Here is a 17,707-nt window from a genome sequence, read left to right as displayed (position 1 = left end):
AACCTGGGAATGGAATGGCTGCGTTTTTGGAAGGTATATGTTTAACTTTTTAAGAAAATGCCAAACAGTTCCACTTGCTTCACATTTTCTTCAACATTGGTATGGTTAGTCTTCTTTAATTTTAGCTATTTTGTTTGTAATGTAACTCTTTGTAGTTTTAATTTTGATTATTTCTGTAATTGATGATTTTTGAATATCTTTTTATTTGATTATTTGGCTCTCACACATCTTCTTTGGTGAAGTGTCTGCTCAAGTCTTTTGCCCACCTTTTATTTGGGATATTTCTTTTCTCATTATTGAGTTTTGAAAGTTCTTTATATACATATTCTTTATTAGATATGTTTTTTGCAAATATTTTATCTCATCACTGACTTGTCTCTTCATTGAACAATGTCTTTCAAAGCTCAGAAGTACTTAATTTTGAAAAAGTTCATCCTGGGCATTTTCTCTGAATTCTAGGATGAGTTTGTCAATTTCTGCAAGAAAAAAACATCTACTGAGATTTTGATTGAATCTGTAAATCAATATGAAGATAATGACAACTATGTTGAGTCTTTGGATCCATGAACACTGTGTGTGTGTGTATCCTTTTATTTTATTTTTGGTCTTTAATTTTCTGAGCAGTGTGTTATAGTTTTCATTGCTCAGGTCTTGTACATCTTTTGTCAGATACCTAAGTATTTCATTTCTTTTTTATTTTATTAAGGTCACATTGGTTTATAACATTGTGTAAATTTCAGGTTTACAGTACTATATTTCAGCTTCTGTATAGACTGCATTGTGTTCACCACCAAAAGTCTAGTTTCCATCAGTCACCATCACATGTGCCCCTTTACCCCTTTCACCCTCCCCCTGCCACCTTCCTGTCTATTAACTACCAATCTGTTCTGCTTATCTATGTGTGTGTTTGTTTATCTTCCACATATTAGTGAAATTATATGGTATTTGTTTTTCTCTGACTTGTTTTGCTTAGCATAATACCCCTAATGTCCATCCGTGTTGTATCAAATAGCATAATTTTGTCTTTTTTATGGCTGAGTAGTACTCCATTGTGTGTGTGTATATATATATATATATATATCACTTCTTTATCCATTCATCCGTCAATTGGCACTTGGGTTGCCTACAAGTCTTAGCTATTGTGAATAATGCTGCAATGAACATAGGGGTGCATATATCTTGTCGGATTAGTTGTTTTCGTGTTCTTTGGATAAATACCCAGAAGTGGAATAACTCGACCATATGGTGTGTCTATTTTTAATGTTTTGGGAAATCTCCATACTGTTTTCCATAGTGGCTGCACCAGTTTGCATTCCCACCAGCAGTGTACGAGGGTTCTCTTTTCTCCCTATCCTTTCCAACACTTGTTATTTCTTGTCTTTTTTAATAGCCATTCTGACGAGCACGGGGTAATGTCTCATAGTAGTTTTGATTTGCATTTCCTTAATGATTAGTGATGTTAAACATCTTTTCATGTGCCTACTGGCCATCTGTATATCTTCTTTTGAAAAATATCTGTTCGTATCCTGTGCCCATTTTTTGATCGGGTTGTTGAGGAACTTGCAGACTGTCTTCCAAAGCACCTGTACCATTTTACATGTCCCTCAAAAATATGTAAGGGTTCCAATTTCTCCACGTTGCACCAACACTTGTCATCTGTCTTTTTTTAGTATAGCCATTTTAGTGGATGTGAAGTGGTTTCTCATTGTGATTTTGATTTGGACTTCATTGTTGGCTAATTATGTTGAGCGTATATATGCATGTTGGCCGTTTGTTTCTCTTCATTGGAGAAATGTCTCTTCAGTCCATTTTTGAAAATGGATTGTCTTTTTATTACTGATTTATGAGAGTTTTTTATATATTCTAGATACAAGTCTCTTATCAGATACATGATTTGCAAATTGCTATTTGTGTCTTTATATTTAAGGTGGATTTCTTTCAGAAAGCCACAGCATATAGTTTGGTCTTTTTAATCTAAGCTGACAATCTGTGCCTTTTTATTTCATGTCAATATTGATATGGTCAGGTTTTAAGTCTAGGGTCTTGTTATTTATTTTCTTCTTTGTTGTCTTTTTCCTCTTTCTGCTTTCATTTAAATTAGTTGAGCATCTTTCATTATTCCATTTTATCTTTTTTGCTAACATATTAACTGTAAATCTAGTTATTTTAGGGGATGCATCTTTAACTTACCCTAGTCTATCTTCAAACAATATTGTACCACTTCACTTATAGTTTAAGAACCTTACAGCATAAGCGTATTTCTGTTTCTCCCCTCCTGGCCTTTGTGCTATTATTTCACACATTTTACATCTACTTATATTGTTAATACCACACTCTGTTGTTTAATTATCAATTATCTTTAAAGAGGTTTAAATAATAAAAAATATCTTTTGTGTCTGCCTACATATGTAACATTTTCACTGCTTTGCATTTCTTTCTGTAACTGTAGATATTCATTTGGTGTTATTTTCCATCTGCCTGATGGACTTCCTTTGACATTTCTTATGCGCCATAAAGAAAAATATTGTTATAAATGGCTATATAAATATTATAAACCTTCTCTTGAAGGACACCATAAATTTTAAAAACAAAAGGATGGGGCAAAATTTTTGCAACATATTGGAGTAATAGTAACAGCATATATAATAATAATAATAATAGCAGATATTGACGCTGTGCTGTGCTAGTACCAGGCACTATACTAAATGCTTTACCATGTATTTTCTCATTTAATCCTTAGAACAGCCATTTGAGGTAATTTCCACCCCCATTTTACAAATAAGGATATGATAACAACAAGTAGGGGGCTAATGTCCATAACAATCAGAGATGTCCTAAAAAATCAATCAATAAACAGAAATCTGTGCCAATTCTCAGAAGAAACACGAATAGCCGATAAATGGAAAAGTAATTCTCAGCTTCTGTCGTAATCAGGAGAATGAGATCATTTTTTAAGCTACCCAACTGGCAAAAATAAGAGGCAGTGATACTAATATTGGCAAAATATGAAGAAGGATGTGCTCGTACACTACTAGAAGTATTAATTGGTGCATTTTTTAGAAGGCCATTTAGCTTTACCTGTTGGTATTTAAAATATACATATCCTTTGCCCAGATGACTGTCGTCTGGAAATCGTTTTACAAATTCCCAAGGAAAAATGACTTTTACGTGTGTGTGTGTGTGTGTGTCTGTGTGTGTGTTTGTAGTGGAGAACAATTGAAGATAACCTGACTGTCAATAACATGGTGTTAAAATGAACGATGGCTTAGCCATATAGTAGAGTAGCCGTTGAAAAGAATGAGTGTGTGGGGAAACAGGCAATTTGATGGGCTGCTGCTGAGAGATATAAATGGGTACAACTTCTCTGGGGAGAATTTTCAAAACAGATATCAAAAGTCCCCATTCAGACTATATGCCTTTCCCCCATGTGTATGCTAGATTATTGAATGGAAAGAAAAAAGTTACAGAAAAATATGTTGTAAAACCCAATTGGGTGTTTTCTTAATGATATGGGTACTCATATATTTGTACATTCCTAGAAGAAGGTTTAGAAAGATGCACATCAAATCTTTAACAATAGTTATCTCCGGAAAGGAAGGATTTCAACTTTTTAAATGTCTCCCTTACTTGAATTTTACAACTTGTGACATAGTTTTGAAAAAACAATCTTAAAAAAGATATATTGGTTGTAATTGCCAAGAACACATAGTGAAACAGACTCAAAAGAAGCAAGATTGGGGGCCGGCCTAATGGCAGCGTAGCAGTTACGTTCACATGCTCCTCTTTGGCAGCCCAGGTTCGCTGGTTTGGTCATTGTCACGGATCTACACACTGCTCATCAAGCCATGCTGTGGCAGGCGTCCCACATATAAAATAGAGGAAGATGAGCACAGATGTTAGCTCTGGGCCAGTCTTACTCAGCAAAAAGAGGAGGATTAGCATTGGATGTTAGCTCAGGGCTAATCTTCCTCAAAAATAAAACAAAAAAAAGAAGCAAGATTATTTCTCCCCATGGGTCTCCAAGCCAGATCAATCAAGGTTCTTCCTTCCTAGGTTTAAATGGAATTTTATTTTTAAAGCTAAGTGTTGGGCTCTAGCTGTAGAGCTCAGTAGAACTTAAAAGAACTGAAATTTTACAGACCCCAAGTTCCACAGTGCAAGACTAAGCTAGTTAGTGAGCAGTGAGACGAGAACCATGGCACATGGCATTTATAATCTTTACAAACTCATATCAAAATTAAAATATTTTAAATTGCACAACTGCAATTAAAGTTCTTGTTCTAGGTTGTACATTGTGAATTTGAAATTGTGGTCCGAGTTATAATATGGTAATGAGATGCACACATTCCCCTTTACAGGGAAAGCGGCAGCACACACCCACTCAGAGGGCTGGCCAGTGCGGGCCTTGCCTGTAGGAGACCATTGGAAGGCTGCCTTCGCCACCTGTTGCCCTGCTTCCATATAATATCCTAATAACAAAATAGAGTGTTCTTCATTTCTGTGAAATATGTAGTAAAATTGTTTAGCTAAAAATTTCCTGGAAAACACTGTAACTCCTCAGATGAGGGAAACAATAGAAAGAATAAACAAATGGGACTTCATCAGACTAAAGAGTTTCTTCAAAGCAAGGGAAAACAGGATTGAAACAAAAAAACAGCCCACTCATTGGGAAAAAATATTTACAAGCTACTTATCCGACAAAGGATTAATATCCATAATATACAAAGAACTCACACAGCTTAACAACAAAAAAACAAACAACCCGATCAAAAAATGGGCAGAGGACATGAACAGACATTTCTCCAAAGAAGATATAAGTATGGCCAATAGACACATGAAAAGATGTTCATCATCGCTAATCATCAGGGAAATGCAAATCAAAACTACACTAAGATATCACCTTACACCCATTAGATTGGCAAAAATATCCAAAACCAAAAGTGACAAATGTTGGAGAGGTTGTGGAGAAAAAGGAACCCTCATACACTGTTGGTGGGAATGCAAACTAGTGCAGCCACTATGGAAAACAGTATGGAGATTTCTCAAAAAGTTAAAAATAGAAATACCCTATGACCCAGCTATCCCACTACTGGGTATCTATCCTAAGAACCTGAAATCAAGAATCCCATGCACCCCTATGTTCATCGCAGCATTATTTACAATAGCCAAGACGTGGAACCAACCTAAATGCCCAGAAACTGACAACTGGATAAAGAAGATGTGGTATATATACACAATGGAATACTACTCAGCCATAAAAAAGGACCAGATTGTTCCATTCGCATCAACATGAATGGACCTTGAGGGTATTACGTTAAGCGAAATAAGCCAGACAGAGAAAGTCGAATTCTATATGACCTTACTTATAGGAGAACCGATCCGTGGTTACCAGGGAAAAGGGGGGGTGGAGGGAGGGCACAAAGGGTGAAGTGGTGTACCCACAAAATTACTAACAATAATGTACAACTGAAATCTCACAAGGTTGTAATCTATCATAATCTTAATAAAAAAAATTTCCTGGAAAGGGTAAATTTCCAGGAAAGAATATTACAAATTAGAATTTAAGCATCAGTTATTAGACAGGAGACAAGAAATCATTGCTTCTAGTGAAAGAATACTGTTGTGTGTTAGGTCTTAAGCAAAGTCACCTCAAAGTTTTCCAGGTAAATGTTAGAACCTGGGAGGTGTTTTTCTTTGGTAAAGAATTGTTGTTATAAACTGTTTGTGTTGGAATTTTTTTATCTAGAAAAGTCAATCATATATTTAGTACATCATGCAAATTGAATATTTTGTACATAGGTATCCTTACTATATTGAACACTTAGAAATTTTCCTATCTTATAATAGGACTTTTTTTTCTTTTCCAAATTGCCCAGACCCAGAGTAATATTTTCATGTGGAAAAAAAGAAATCTGTCTTTATCGTTTTTTTTTAAATAATTATTAGAGAAAATTGAATGTAATGAAATTTAAGCCAGTTAGCCTGTTATTTTCTATGTACATAGAGGAAAATGAAGGAATGTATTTCTTGGAAAATGCCTATAAATGGAAGCCATTACATAAAACTACACTATTTACCAAAGTTACTTCTATCTCTAAAGGAAATCTTTTTACATGGCATGATGTTGCACTACATAAATAAGAAGGACGATAGTACAAACACTTCTCCTGAGAGCTAACAGGATAACAGGAATTATTCCAAGTACTTTGCATTCAGTATTTCATTTCATTGTTGCAACAATCCTATAATATAAGTATTCTCATTACTCAATTTACAAATAAGGATCTGAGTCTTCAGGAGGTTAAATAACTTGCTTAAGGTCACAGAGCTTCTAAATGACAGAGCCAGGGTTTGAATCCGTGTAATCTGGCTCCAAAATCTAAGTTCATAAACTCTCTGTCTGCAGAGTAGGATTCAAGAGGGAGGACTTGAGAGCTATACAAATACAACGCTGCTTTTATCTGAAGGGTGCCCAGCAATGTCTATTCTACTGCCTGGCTGGGAAGCTGAAATTCTGTCATTATGGATTCACTGCTTTGGGTTTACAAGACTTGGGGATATGAGGGGTCTCCAGTTAAAATGCAGATATTCACTTGAGGAGTTATACACATCTAAAGGGATAATGACAGGGTCCAGGAACACAGTCATGGAACACAGGGCTGATCGCTGTAGAGCAGCAAGGGAGGAAGGAGATAGGGACTTGGAAACTCCACATGAGGAGAGAGAGGCCAGCAGCCAACTAGCCTCAGAGGATTTTTGCCAAAGGCTGACAAAAGATAGCCAACAATTTAAGTTTTTTATGACACAGTACAGTAATCAATAAGATGTGGAGTTTGTAAATATCATTTCACTATATACCATTTACCATCTCTTTGATTCTAGGAAACAGCACAGCTGATGCCACACAACACTGACGTGTTATATTAACTAAAAGCCTTTCCTTTGTCTTACAGCAATCAGCAGGCCTTTTTACTGGAGAACGTCCCTTGTAATAATGCAAGCTGCGAAGGGGCACATCGTATGTTTAGAGTCTACTGGGAGCTGATGGACCTAAATCAAATCAGGGACGCCGTGGTTGCCACCTTCTTTGACATTTACGAAGATGTGAGTACAGAGCTCTCCTGTGTGTTTGGCTTCTAATTGCCAGCTACCTCATCTCACTTTCGCTACACCCTGTTTGACCAGGAAATGTAGACGAGATAATGAAAGCAAATGAGTTAAAGCAAGCCCCTTTTACGTTAAATGGCAGAGGGAACAAATTTATTGACACCATTGGCTGATCAGTACAGTGAAATATGAAAATGCCTTTATCTCATTTTGTGCTTATTTAGATTAAACCTCTAGAGAATCATCTTCTGAGACTGCCAAATGTACATGTGCATCAGTAGACAAAAGCACAGCCAACAGGCAAAGACCCTGCAAAGAGCAAGGAGCATGAGTTCAGTGCTCTCTTTTAACTTTGTGAACTAGAGGACAGATTCTTGTGACTCTGTCTTCATGTGCCAGGTGCCCTTGTGAAAGGCACTCAGGGCCCAGGTTTCCACCTTTCTAATGTGAAAAGCCAGTCTACCACTCAGAAAAATAATAAATTCTAATAAAAATGTGTTAAATTCCAGAGTTAATGTATCACAGTATATCCTTGTAAAATAACTTGAGTATTTTAAAAAGTTAAATATCCATCAGGACATTTATGTCTGCCTCAACCCCGTTTTTTATTTTCTTTTGTTTTTTATAAGAGGCCAATTTTCAATTATATGAATTATGCAGGTCCTTATTTTCTTCTGTCTCTCTGCTACAAAATCTTATATTATTTCACTTTTTATTAGCAGTTTCCAAGCATAAAATTAATTGGCAAAAATATCACCAGGAAAAAATCAAGAGAATTGACTACAGATCAATTTTTAATTTCTGTACATAAAAAAATCATAAATGAAATTTAAAATTGTTTTTAAATCTGGGAAATAAAGTTGCTATGAAAGAGTCAAATAATTAATATCCTTAATATAAAAAAGGGTTTATACAAACTGATATAAGTCACCAAAAATTCCCTCTGGAAAAACAGAACATAGTCAATTTAGAGAAAAAACACAAGTGGCTAACATTTGAAAAAATACCATAAATGATCAACCTCATTAAGAGTCAATGGAATGGAAATGAACACACCTTTTTTTCCCACTGATAAAATTAGCAAAGCTTCCCCGTTTTTTAGGAAAAAGAAAATGATAATATGCTGTAGTAGCCAGGACAGATGAAAAGATACTCTTCTTTCTCTGATGTTTGGAAATGGTTTGGCAGTCCATATCATAGGCCTATAAAAATTCATGCAAATACGAATGGAAGGAAATATGTTAAAATGCTAACAATTATCTCCAGAGATTAAAATTACAGATTTTTTCATTTTATTTATATTTTACTATTCAACTTTTTATATATTTTGAATGTTGAATTGAATAAATAAGGTTTATATTTACATGATAAACATGCCATGCTTTTTCATCATTTTTTCTCAGTCAGTTGAGTAGTTTCTTCTTACCTTTTTTATGTTTTTTTCCAGGGAATCTTGGACATTATAGTACTGAGTAAAGGATATACAAAGAATGATTTTGCTATCCATACACTAAAAAATAACTTTGAAGCAGATGCTTATTTTGTGAAAGTTATTGGTGAGTATTTGTTTTATATATTTTATTATTAAATATTAACCTTAAGTTTGTATTCTCTCTCTGTTAACACAAATTTTCCAAAGAGTGAGGCACACTCCTACATAACCTATTTACGACTCTCCAAATCAGGAAATCAACTTCAATACAACGCTACCGTCCTGTGCTCAGACCCTGTTCAAATTTCAGCAACTATCCCAACAATGACTTTTTTCTTTCTGGTCCAGGATTCTGTCCAGGAATACCTATTGCATTTAATTGTCATATCTTTGCAGACTTCTTCAATCTGGAACAGTTCTTTTTCATGTTCTTATCAGTTTGAAAGAATACAGGGCTTACATTCTGTAAGATAACCCTCTTTCCTCATTACCCGACTCAGGTCGTCCGTTCTTTGCAGAAATTCCCCTTACAGAATTGCAGAACCAATGCTGTGCACTTCTCCATGCATTATGTCAGGAAGCAGGAAGTGTGATGTTGACCTGCCCTGCCACCATGTTGTTGACCTTGATCATCTGGTCATCTTGATGACCACCAGGTTTATCCAGCTTAAATTCAATATGTTCCTCCTTGTAATTGATTAGTGTTTTTTGGAGAGGTATTCTGATACTACTTTAATCTTTTTCCTCCTCAAATCTCTACCTACTAGCCAGAGTCCATTGCCCGCTTCTGCCTAAATCAACCAATATGATAGTTGTCAAAGAATGTTGTCTATTTCCAACATTCCTTCTACATTTATTAGTTGGCATTCTACCATAAGAAGATCTTTCAGGGCTGGCCCCATGGCCGAGTGGTTAAGTTCATGCACTCCACTTCAGTGGCCCAAGGTTTCACCAGTTTGGATCCTGGGCATGCACATGGCACTACTCATCAGGCCATGTTGAGGTGGCATCCCACATAACACAACCAGAAGGACCTACAACTAGAATATACAACTATGTACTGGGGAGCTTTGGGGAGAAGAAGAAAGAAAAAGAAAAGATTGGCAACAGATGTTAGCTCAGGTGCCAATCTTTAAGAAAAAAAAGAAAAAAGAAGATCTTTCACTTCTCTCCCATATATTTATGTATTCATTTATCAGTATAGATCTGTGTATTCATATTTTATTTAATAAATAAAATCTTTTAATTTTCAAATTGTTCCCTATGGAGGCAGTAGGAGCTCCTTTAGGTTGGCTGCTATATCTTTTTGACATGTTTTCTGGCATAGCAAGGTACACCAGATTCATCCTTTACCTCCCTTGCCCTAAGTGTAGAAGTGGATCTTTTTCCAAGGAGCCCTGCTTTCTTTTAGTAGAGGTTAATATTTAAAAACCAAGTTTTGCATAGTCATTGTGCTGGTTGCTACTGGGTTGTCCTTTCTTCTAGGTTCTCTCAATGGACAGAGCTAGGAAATACAAGTATGGCTTCACTCAGATACAACACACAAATACACACATCTATATTATTTATACACACACACACACACACACACACACATGCATATACATATCCTATAAAACCATGAATTCATACCGTTAACTTCCATTTCTAATCCAACATCACATTTCAAGGGTTCTTTCTAATCTTTTCTGTTTGTAGATATCTTTGCTAGCACTGAGAAACTCAGCTCCCATTTTCCTCAATATATTTACCTATTTGTTCATTGTTACCTGTTGCCAACCATGCTAGTCATGTCCTCCACCTGCCACCCATGTTCATCATAGAGACCCTGCACATGTTTTATTAACTGTATCCCTAAGTATTTTATTTTTTTGAAGTTATGTGTTACTGTGTTTTTAAGTTTGGTTTCCACATGTTTGTTTTAGTATATAGAAATGCAATTGATTTTTGTGTGTTGATCTTGTATAATGCAACCTTGCTCAACTCACTTATTGGTTCTAGGAGGTTTTTTTAGATTGCATGCAATTTTCTACGTGGACAATCAGCTCATCTGCAAAAAGGGACCGTTTTATTTCTTCCTTTAAAATGTATGCCTTTTTTTTTTCTTTTTCTTTCTGGCTGGAATTTCCATCACTGTGTTGAATAAGATTGGTAAGAGTGGACATCTTGTGTTGTTTCTGATCTTAGGGGGAAAGCATTCCGTCTTGCACCATTAAGTATGATGTTAGCTGTGGATGTTTTGTAGATACTCTGTTTTCTGTTAAGGACGTTTCCCCTATTTCTAGTATGCTGAGTGCTTTATCATGATTTGGTGTTGGAAGGTAACTTTTTGGGTTACTCTTATTATAGTTGACATCAAGACAGTCACATCAGTTCATCTGTTAATGAGATGACATGTATTTCATATAAATATTACCATTTTGAAATGGGTACAAGTAGCTGAACACAGAAAAGCAACAGAATAATGAAAGATTATTGGGAGATTTATTTGAGAAATAAAAATGGCAGAAAATCTAATTCTTTCTAACCAGCAAATTCACTCTTACTTGAATGAACTAGGAGTAACTCTTGTCTTCATTACTGTTGCAGCCACAGAATAGATATTATGAGTCTAACCATTTCTATAGTTTTTATCCATGTGACTCTCTCCTTCTCTTTGCCATTTGAAGGAGGTATTATTTGACTGTTTTACAGCTAAAAAAAATTTAAATATTCTATATATTTGGTATGCTATTAGCTTCTTTAGTTTGAAGTGTGTTTTTTTCTCAGTGGTTTTCCTTGAACTTTTAATTTTCCAGATAAGAAGACTAGGAATCCTTAAAACTTAGCAACCCTAAATGTATATGTAATTAGAAAAACCTGGTTCGATTCATTTAATTGATACAAGGCTGTTGGAGTAACAGTTTGGAATTTGATCCCTTCCGATAAATACTAAGTACAGCCATTGACTAAGGCAGGCTTTGGTTGCCAACGGGAGATTCAACAAAAGCAAACATCTCAACATCTGCTCTGTGCCCTTGGATCACTAGAATCATCGTCCTTTGTGATGACAGCACGCTCTTAGTTCCCATATATTTTAGTGTCACACATAATCGTCTCCCCTCCCTGCCTCCATCCATCCCAGGATATTTGAGAAGCACTCTGAAATAATGTATTTATTTAGGTCATTTGCTTACCATCTTTCTCTCCGAGTATATTGTGATAGTCTAAGCAGCTTGGGGGTTAGTGTCTATGTCTTATTTGTCTGTGATTCCCCAGTACCTAACTCAGGGCCTGGCATAAGAGGAGGCATTCAGGACATATGTTAGACAAATGACCGGCTACTTTTTGAGGCACAGATTGATTGGCTATCTTGATTTAAAAGTGTTTCCTCTAGTACCAAAGCAACACTTGATGCCTCTCACCCCATGTTCTGTCTCTAGGAAGCATTCCACCAAAATATGAACTCTAATTCAAGGACACATTCCACCTTTACCCATTTTCTGATATCAGGGACACAGCTAGTCAATACTTTGTTTCTTAAAAAGAGAATTTATTGAGCCTTAGTGAATGAATTAACCCTGCCCTGGTTTAACTTCTCAAGTCTACCCATCTTTTCAGACTCTCTGTGACTGGAAACTCTAACTTAATTTCCCAGGCTTACAACACCAAAAGTACACAGAAAGAATAACGTGTAGTGAGTAAGAGCAGGGTTCTCTCTAGTTACCTTAGGAGATGCTGTGAAAATGACCATTTGCTCCAACCTAGAATAAATGTTATTTGTTTCAAAAATGCATTTTGAAATTCAAGTTAATTCTCTTTCAAAGTATCTTCTTTCTGTTTAATGAGATAGCTGTAAGATTTGTAGCTGTAGGAGTTTTGCCAGTGTGCTTTAAAGAAACTATTTTCTCAAGTTTGAAGCTTTCAAAAAAACACAGATTTATTACTTAGTTCATCTGAATTTGGTGTGTCCATGTGTCTATCTGTATGGATTGAAGATTAGTGCTTTCTAGAACAGGTGTTAGTCATTGAGGGGTAAGGAAAAATTCAGGTGAGAGAGATATTAATTTGTATGTGGTTAAGACAAATCAGGTTCACCCTGCACCCTTTTATTCAAGCCTTAAAACTACTTTTCTACTAAATATTCTTTGTTTTGTACTCTTAAAAAATTTGATTGTCTTCATACTCTACTTATCACAGGTTTGTCAGCTGCCACGAGGGCGTGCAATGCCGCTGTGCCCTGCTTGAGTCTGCAGGCCCTTTCCGAAGCAGAGGTTGTCAGTCATGGGAGGCAGAAGTGAATCAGAGCATAGGGTTTTCCTAACTGAGAAGGGATTCCAATTCCCAGCTGTAATAATAATAATAATAATGAAATGCTAAAGAGAGAAGGCCGTTCTCAGTGTGAGGCAGAAGCCAGTCTCACCTTTTTTGTTTTTAATTGATCATTTGGAAATTGTCCATGTAGAAAAATGCATACATATAATTTAGGATCCTCAATCCTTCCTTGGTATTTGTTCATTTACATTTTTAAAAATTACAAAAAGATGAGGGAATTTTAGAGATGAGAAAGGCCTCAGAAGGCATCTTGCCCAAGTCCAACCCAATGTGCCATCTCAGCCAGCTTCTCTTGAATGCCTTGCAGTAAAGCTCACCTCCTCGGACAGCAGCACACACTTCTTCTGAGTCAGTTTAGTTGCTGGAAAATTTGTTCTGTATGAAATCAAAATGTGTATATTTAGTTACTTCTGTCTGTTGACACTAGTGTCTGATATGTTGTAGACCCTTGATAAGTATCTGTTGAATGAAAAACAATTAGTCCTAATAAAACTATGAACAGTTTTTGTCCTTAAAGCAGACCATAAATTCTAACTGTAGTAACAGAATGCTTATAAACACATTATGGTCCTGCTTGGGGATAAAGCAAACTTACTTAAAGAGTTAAATAATGAGACAACAGACTACTTGAAAATGAAAAGACGTGTCTGAGGTGTTTCTTTAAAGTAGTCCAGGGATGTAGGAAACGGAATATAGATGTTGTTGACAAGTGAAGTCGTGTGAAGTGTGAGTGGGGTTCTTTATACTGTTCTTTCTGATTTTGTATATGTTTAAAAAATTTCATGTAAAAAGTTTAAAATCCACAGAGTCTCTTGAGAATCTGTGGCCTGTGACTTCCTCGTCTAAGTCAGGATGGGTACCAATGGGCAGCACTGCCCTCTGAGTAACAGTAGCCTAGGGAAAGTTTTCTCACGTCTCCACACTCAGACCCAGAAATAGCCAAGTTGGTGCAGGAGGTTTTAGTTTTAGAAAACAAGTAATTATATTTCCATTATATATATTATATATAAATTTTACATTTATATAAATTATATTTGCATTATAAAGATGTTAACATAAATAACATACTTTACAGAAAGGTCATGGGGAGTGAGATACCAATTTAAAGCAGTCATTTGGGAAAAATAACCTTCTAGCTGTTTTGAGGTACCGTTCCACTCTTCCTTTCGATTAGTAGTTGTTTGCCCTAAGTCAGACAGTTACTAGTATGTAATTACCCTTAAAAAGCTGTCTATGATGTCCAGGGTTGATTTTGATCTGAAATTATTCTGTTACTCTAATGCTTAAACCAGCCTGTGCTAAATGTCAGTGTTGTTCAGTTGAGGAAATTTGGGTACTTAAGCTTTTATATGTGGCTGGGGAAGGGTAAAATTATCCTTCTGCCTGTTTCCCTGCTGATTCCCGCAACGCCACAGATCACAGAACGGTTTCCCAACACTTGTGTGAAGACAGGGGACCCTGTGGACTGCAGAATTGTGGGGTTCCCTAGCTCCCTTGAATCAGAACTAGTTCCTAGCTCTAATTTTTTTCTCATTCCTGCCAGCTACACTTGGAGGTTCTGCATTCTAATTCTATCTTACTAATACTGAACTCAAATTTCTAAGACGCGTATATGAACCTATATTTCCCTGGCACTTTTAAAATTGTAACTGCATCTTCACCTTTTACTTCCCAAATAAGATGAGACCTTTAAAACATTTTATTCTTTTGCCTGCTTCCAGATTTTATTGAAACAATGTGGAAGTTTATTTCTGGATGATTTATTTTGTTTTACCTTTTGTGACTTCTGTTTTGCAAATCCTTTTTGACAATTCACAACCATATTTTCAGTGGTTATTTAAACTTAACAAGTTTTACCAGCTTTATTGCCACCATTTCACTTAGATACCACATCTTTTCCTTTCTTCATTCGAATTCCTGCTTCTTTTAGTGGAGTGCTTCCTCAAGTGACTTTCAGAAATTTGTACGTAGGTTAATATATTTCTGAGTACTGGTATGTGTTAAAATATCTTTCTCTTGCCGTTACATATCAACACTAATTTTGCTATATAAATATAATACTGTTCCATTTTCTTCTTGCAAATAGTATGATAGTCTTGAAATTCTCTCCTTTTCCCACATATTGTCCTATTTAGGTAGGGACCGTTTATCTGATTACTCACTTTGGTCTTCCTTCTTTTAAGCTGTTGAGTTTTTTTCATGTGTCTGAGAATTTTTCTCTGCTTATATTTGTAAACAGAATCAGTGTTGAAGGGTAATGTGGGTAGCAAAAGCACTTGTGTCACATGCAGTTCTGCCCAGCAGACAATTCCCACTACTCCTTTTCTCCCCTGCCCGTGCAGGAGCTCCTCAGGGCATGCAGGCTGGGAGCTGAGCAGAGGTGGACGTATTTGAGCAAAATGGTGGCTTTGAGGTTCTCACATAACACAGCAAAGTGATGCCTTGGTGCTGAACTGCAGCCACTCTGTGAGATTCACTAGTGATGGGCACCCCAAGAGCACCTGACTTACCCACGCCCATGGCCTCAGCGTGGGGCGTCATCAGACTCTGAGTCTGAGCAGAGTTGTGCTTTCCAGTGGGAGGAAGAGGAGGAGAGTTACGGGGGGCACAGTTTATTAGGCAGTCTCACTGCTTTGCTGAGCCATTTTGTATTATTGCACCATACGGGTTCAGAGGTTTGGTTTTTTTGGCAATACTCTAAAATTATTTAGGACCCTATGTATAAGTACCAGCAAATTACCCATTTTACTTAGCTAGCAAGAACCTCCAAGTGACAAATGTAGCTCCCCCGTCTATGAGCCTCGGCACAGTTCTGGGAGTCCTTCGGCTCCGCTGTGTTCCCCTAGCCCCGCCATGGCTTGCTCTCAGCTGCCGCAGCTCCGAGGTTACAGGCTTTCAGTGGTCTGCTGGGAGTCCAGCCACTGTGGCCCCGTTGACTCTCTGACCTGCTCAGCGCTAAGCGGCTGTTTTCTCAATGTTATTTACCTATTTAATAACTTTAGAAATTACTTAAAATATCTGCCATTGATGACCACACACTTTTATTTTCATGCTTTTTTAGTCATTGTAGTGATATTTAGAGAATTGAAGTAAATATTTATGTTTTGCATTAAAATGCAGATTATTTACTAAAAGTTTTTCAAGTATATTTACCATGAACCAAATATGTTTTTAAAGGTCAAGACTCGCCCGAATTTAGCAAAAATTTTAACATTATATGTGTATAAAAATATACTTATGTGTATAAAAAATTATGTGTGCATACAACATATACCTCTCACATTTAATATTTGATGTGTTTGCACATGAAGAGAACAGGGTCAAAATTACTTGAAAGCTGATCCACTTTTTGCTTCATATGTTTCTGTATTTGTTTTTTACGATGAGCATACAATTTTTTAATTTAGAAAAATATGTGAAAGATAGGTAATCAATAACAGACAAAAAGAGGTTTCCATATAGTGTCTAAAATAATGTCTAAATGACAAGAATGGGGGGCTTTATTTCACACATATTTGATTATGATATTTGCTTTGTATTCATGTGTCTTAAGGAAACAAAAACTAAAAACGTTTTCAGAGAATGAATACGAAGAGTGACCCATAATCCAGACAAGGATTTTTTATTTTAAATGCTCCTAAAACCATTATACAGTATTGACCTTTACTACTTTGACTTTCTTCTACTCATCTTTTTCCCAACCTGCACATTGGCTTGGTTTTTACAGTATTTATGCATGATTATTGCTATTTTTTGGTTCTGGCATTTGTGAAAAGTAGCCAACGTAAACTGAATGACAAAGCTGGACGTACTTTAAATATCTGTAAGAATACGTGGGCTATAATGTATAGTGTGGTTTAACATGAAATGTCAAGATTCTAAGCTTTGTCACTTTAAAGAAAACTTATGAATTGCACATCCCAGTAGTCATGTTTTAAACTAATGTAATCTACTAATAACCGGTAATTCACATAGCTCATTAAGAATTTTAATTACAGTTTTTCATTTAATTCTGTGAATAGCCTATCTTCTTTTATTGTGTAAATCTTTTGAAAACAACTTTGTTTTTCAAAGTCTAGGAGTATTAGAAATTACTTTTTATAACAGTTTATTTAAAAGGATATTATAAAATGTTAAATCTATATAGAATTTTGAATATGGTTACAAATACTAATAATTTACAAAAGTTTATGAAATGGTTAAAAATCTTTAAACTTCTAAAAATTAGACTCTGGTTCAACCAAAATCAAGTAGATAGTAGGAAAACATTTATTGATACTTGAAATGAGAAGCATAGAGGAAACTTAAAAACCAAACAAATGAAAACAGTTCTTGACTTCAAGAAACTCACAGTGGCAAAAAATCCAAATAGTGGAAGGCTGGAATTGTATACTGGTATCCGCCCCATTAAAGTTCCCTTTTCCATATGGGCTCTTTATGCATTTCAGCACACCTTCCCCGTTGTTGTTATAGGTGCTTAAGAAAAATGTTTTACTTCACTCACAACCATATGCTTTTCTAGAAAAATGTATAACTTCCCACTTCTAGGAGGTGAGCTTTTGCTGTAAAAATAATAAATTCTGTCTTAGAGCGTTTAGTAGTGGGGTCTTTCCTGACTAAAGCACAAAGGATGGAATGTTTACTCTGATGTCACTGGGGAAATTACATTCTTGCACTGATTTAATAGACTGCCGGTACTTTTTACTTGTTCGTAAGTTTAACATTACAGGGTATTAAAATTGTAATTTCAGGGGGACATTTGTAGAAACGCCATGACAGTCTACCCTTTTACTTCTTTGATTATGCGAGAGAATTTTAAACCATTATTCCTTTTTTTATTGGTAAAGTTTTGGT

General features: G+C 35.9%; 1 protein-coding gene across 1 annotated transcript in view; it reads left to right on the top strand.

Moving 5' to 3' along the window:
• Nucleotides 1–17,707, top strand: part of ITFG1 (integrin alpha FG-GAP repeat containing 1) — a 266,617-nt gene that overhangs the window by 160,431 nt on the left and 88,479 nt on the right. Inside the window, exons 11-12 of the mRNA XM_005608247.4 lie at nucleotides 6,954–7,104; nucleotides 8,555–8,663. Of these exons, the coding sequence (XP_005608304.3) occupies nucleotides 6,954–7,104; nucleotides 8,555–8,663 (260 nt within the window). The remainder of the gene's footprint in view (nucleotides 1–6,953; nucleotides 7,105–8,554; nucleotides 8,664–17,707) is intronic.

Source organism: Equus caballus, chromosome 3 (genome assembly GCF_041296265.1).
Source record: "Equus caballus isolate H_3958 breed thoroughbred chromosome 3, TB-T2T, whole genome shotgun sequence".
Taxonomy (NCBI): Eukaryota; Metazoa; Chordata; class Mammalia; order Perissodactyla; family Equidae; genus Equus; species Equus caballus.
The sequence above is the reverse complement of the archived record's forward strand: the minus strand, read 5'-3'. Positions and strand labels throughout refer to the sequence as shown.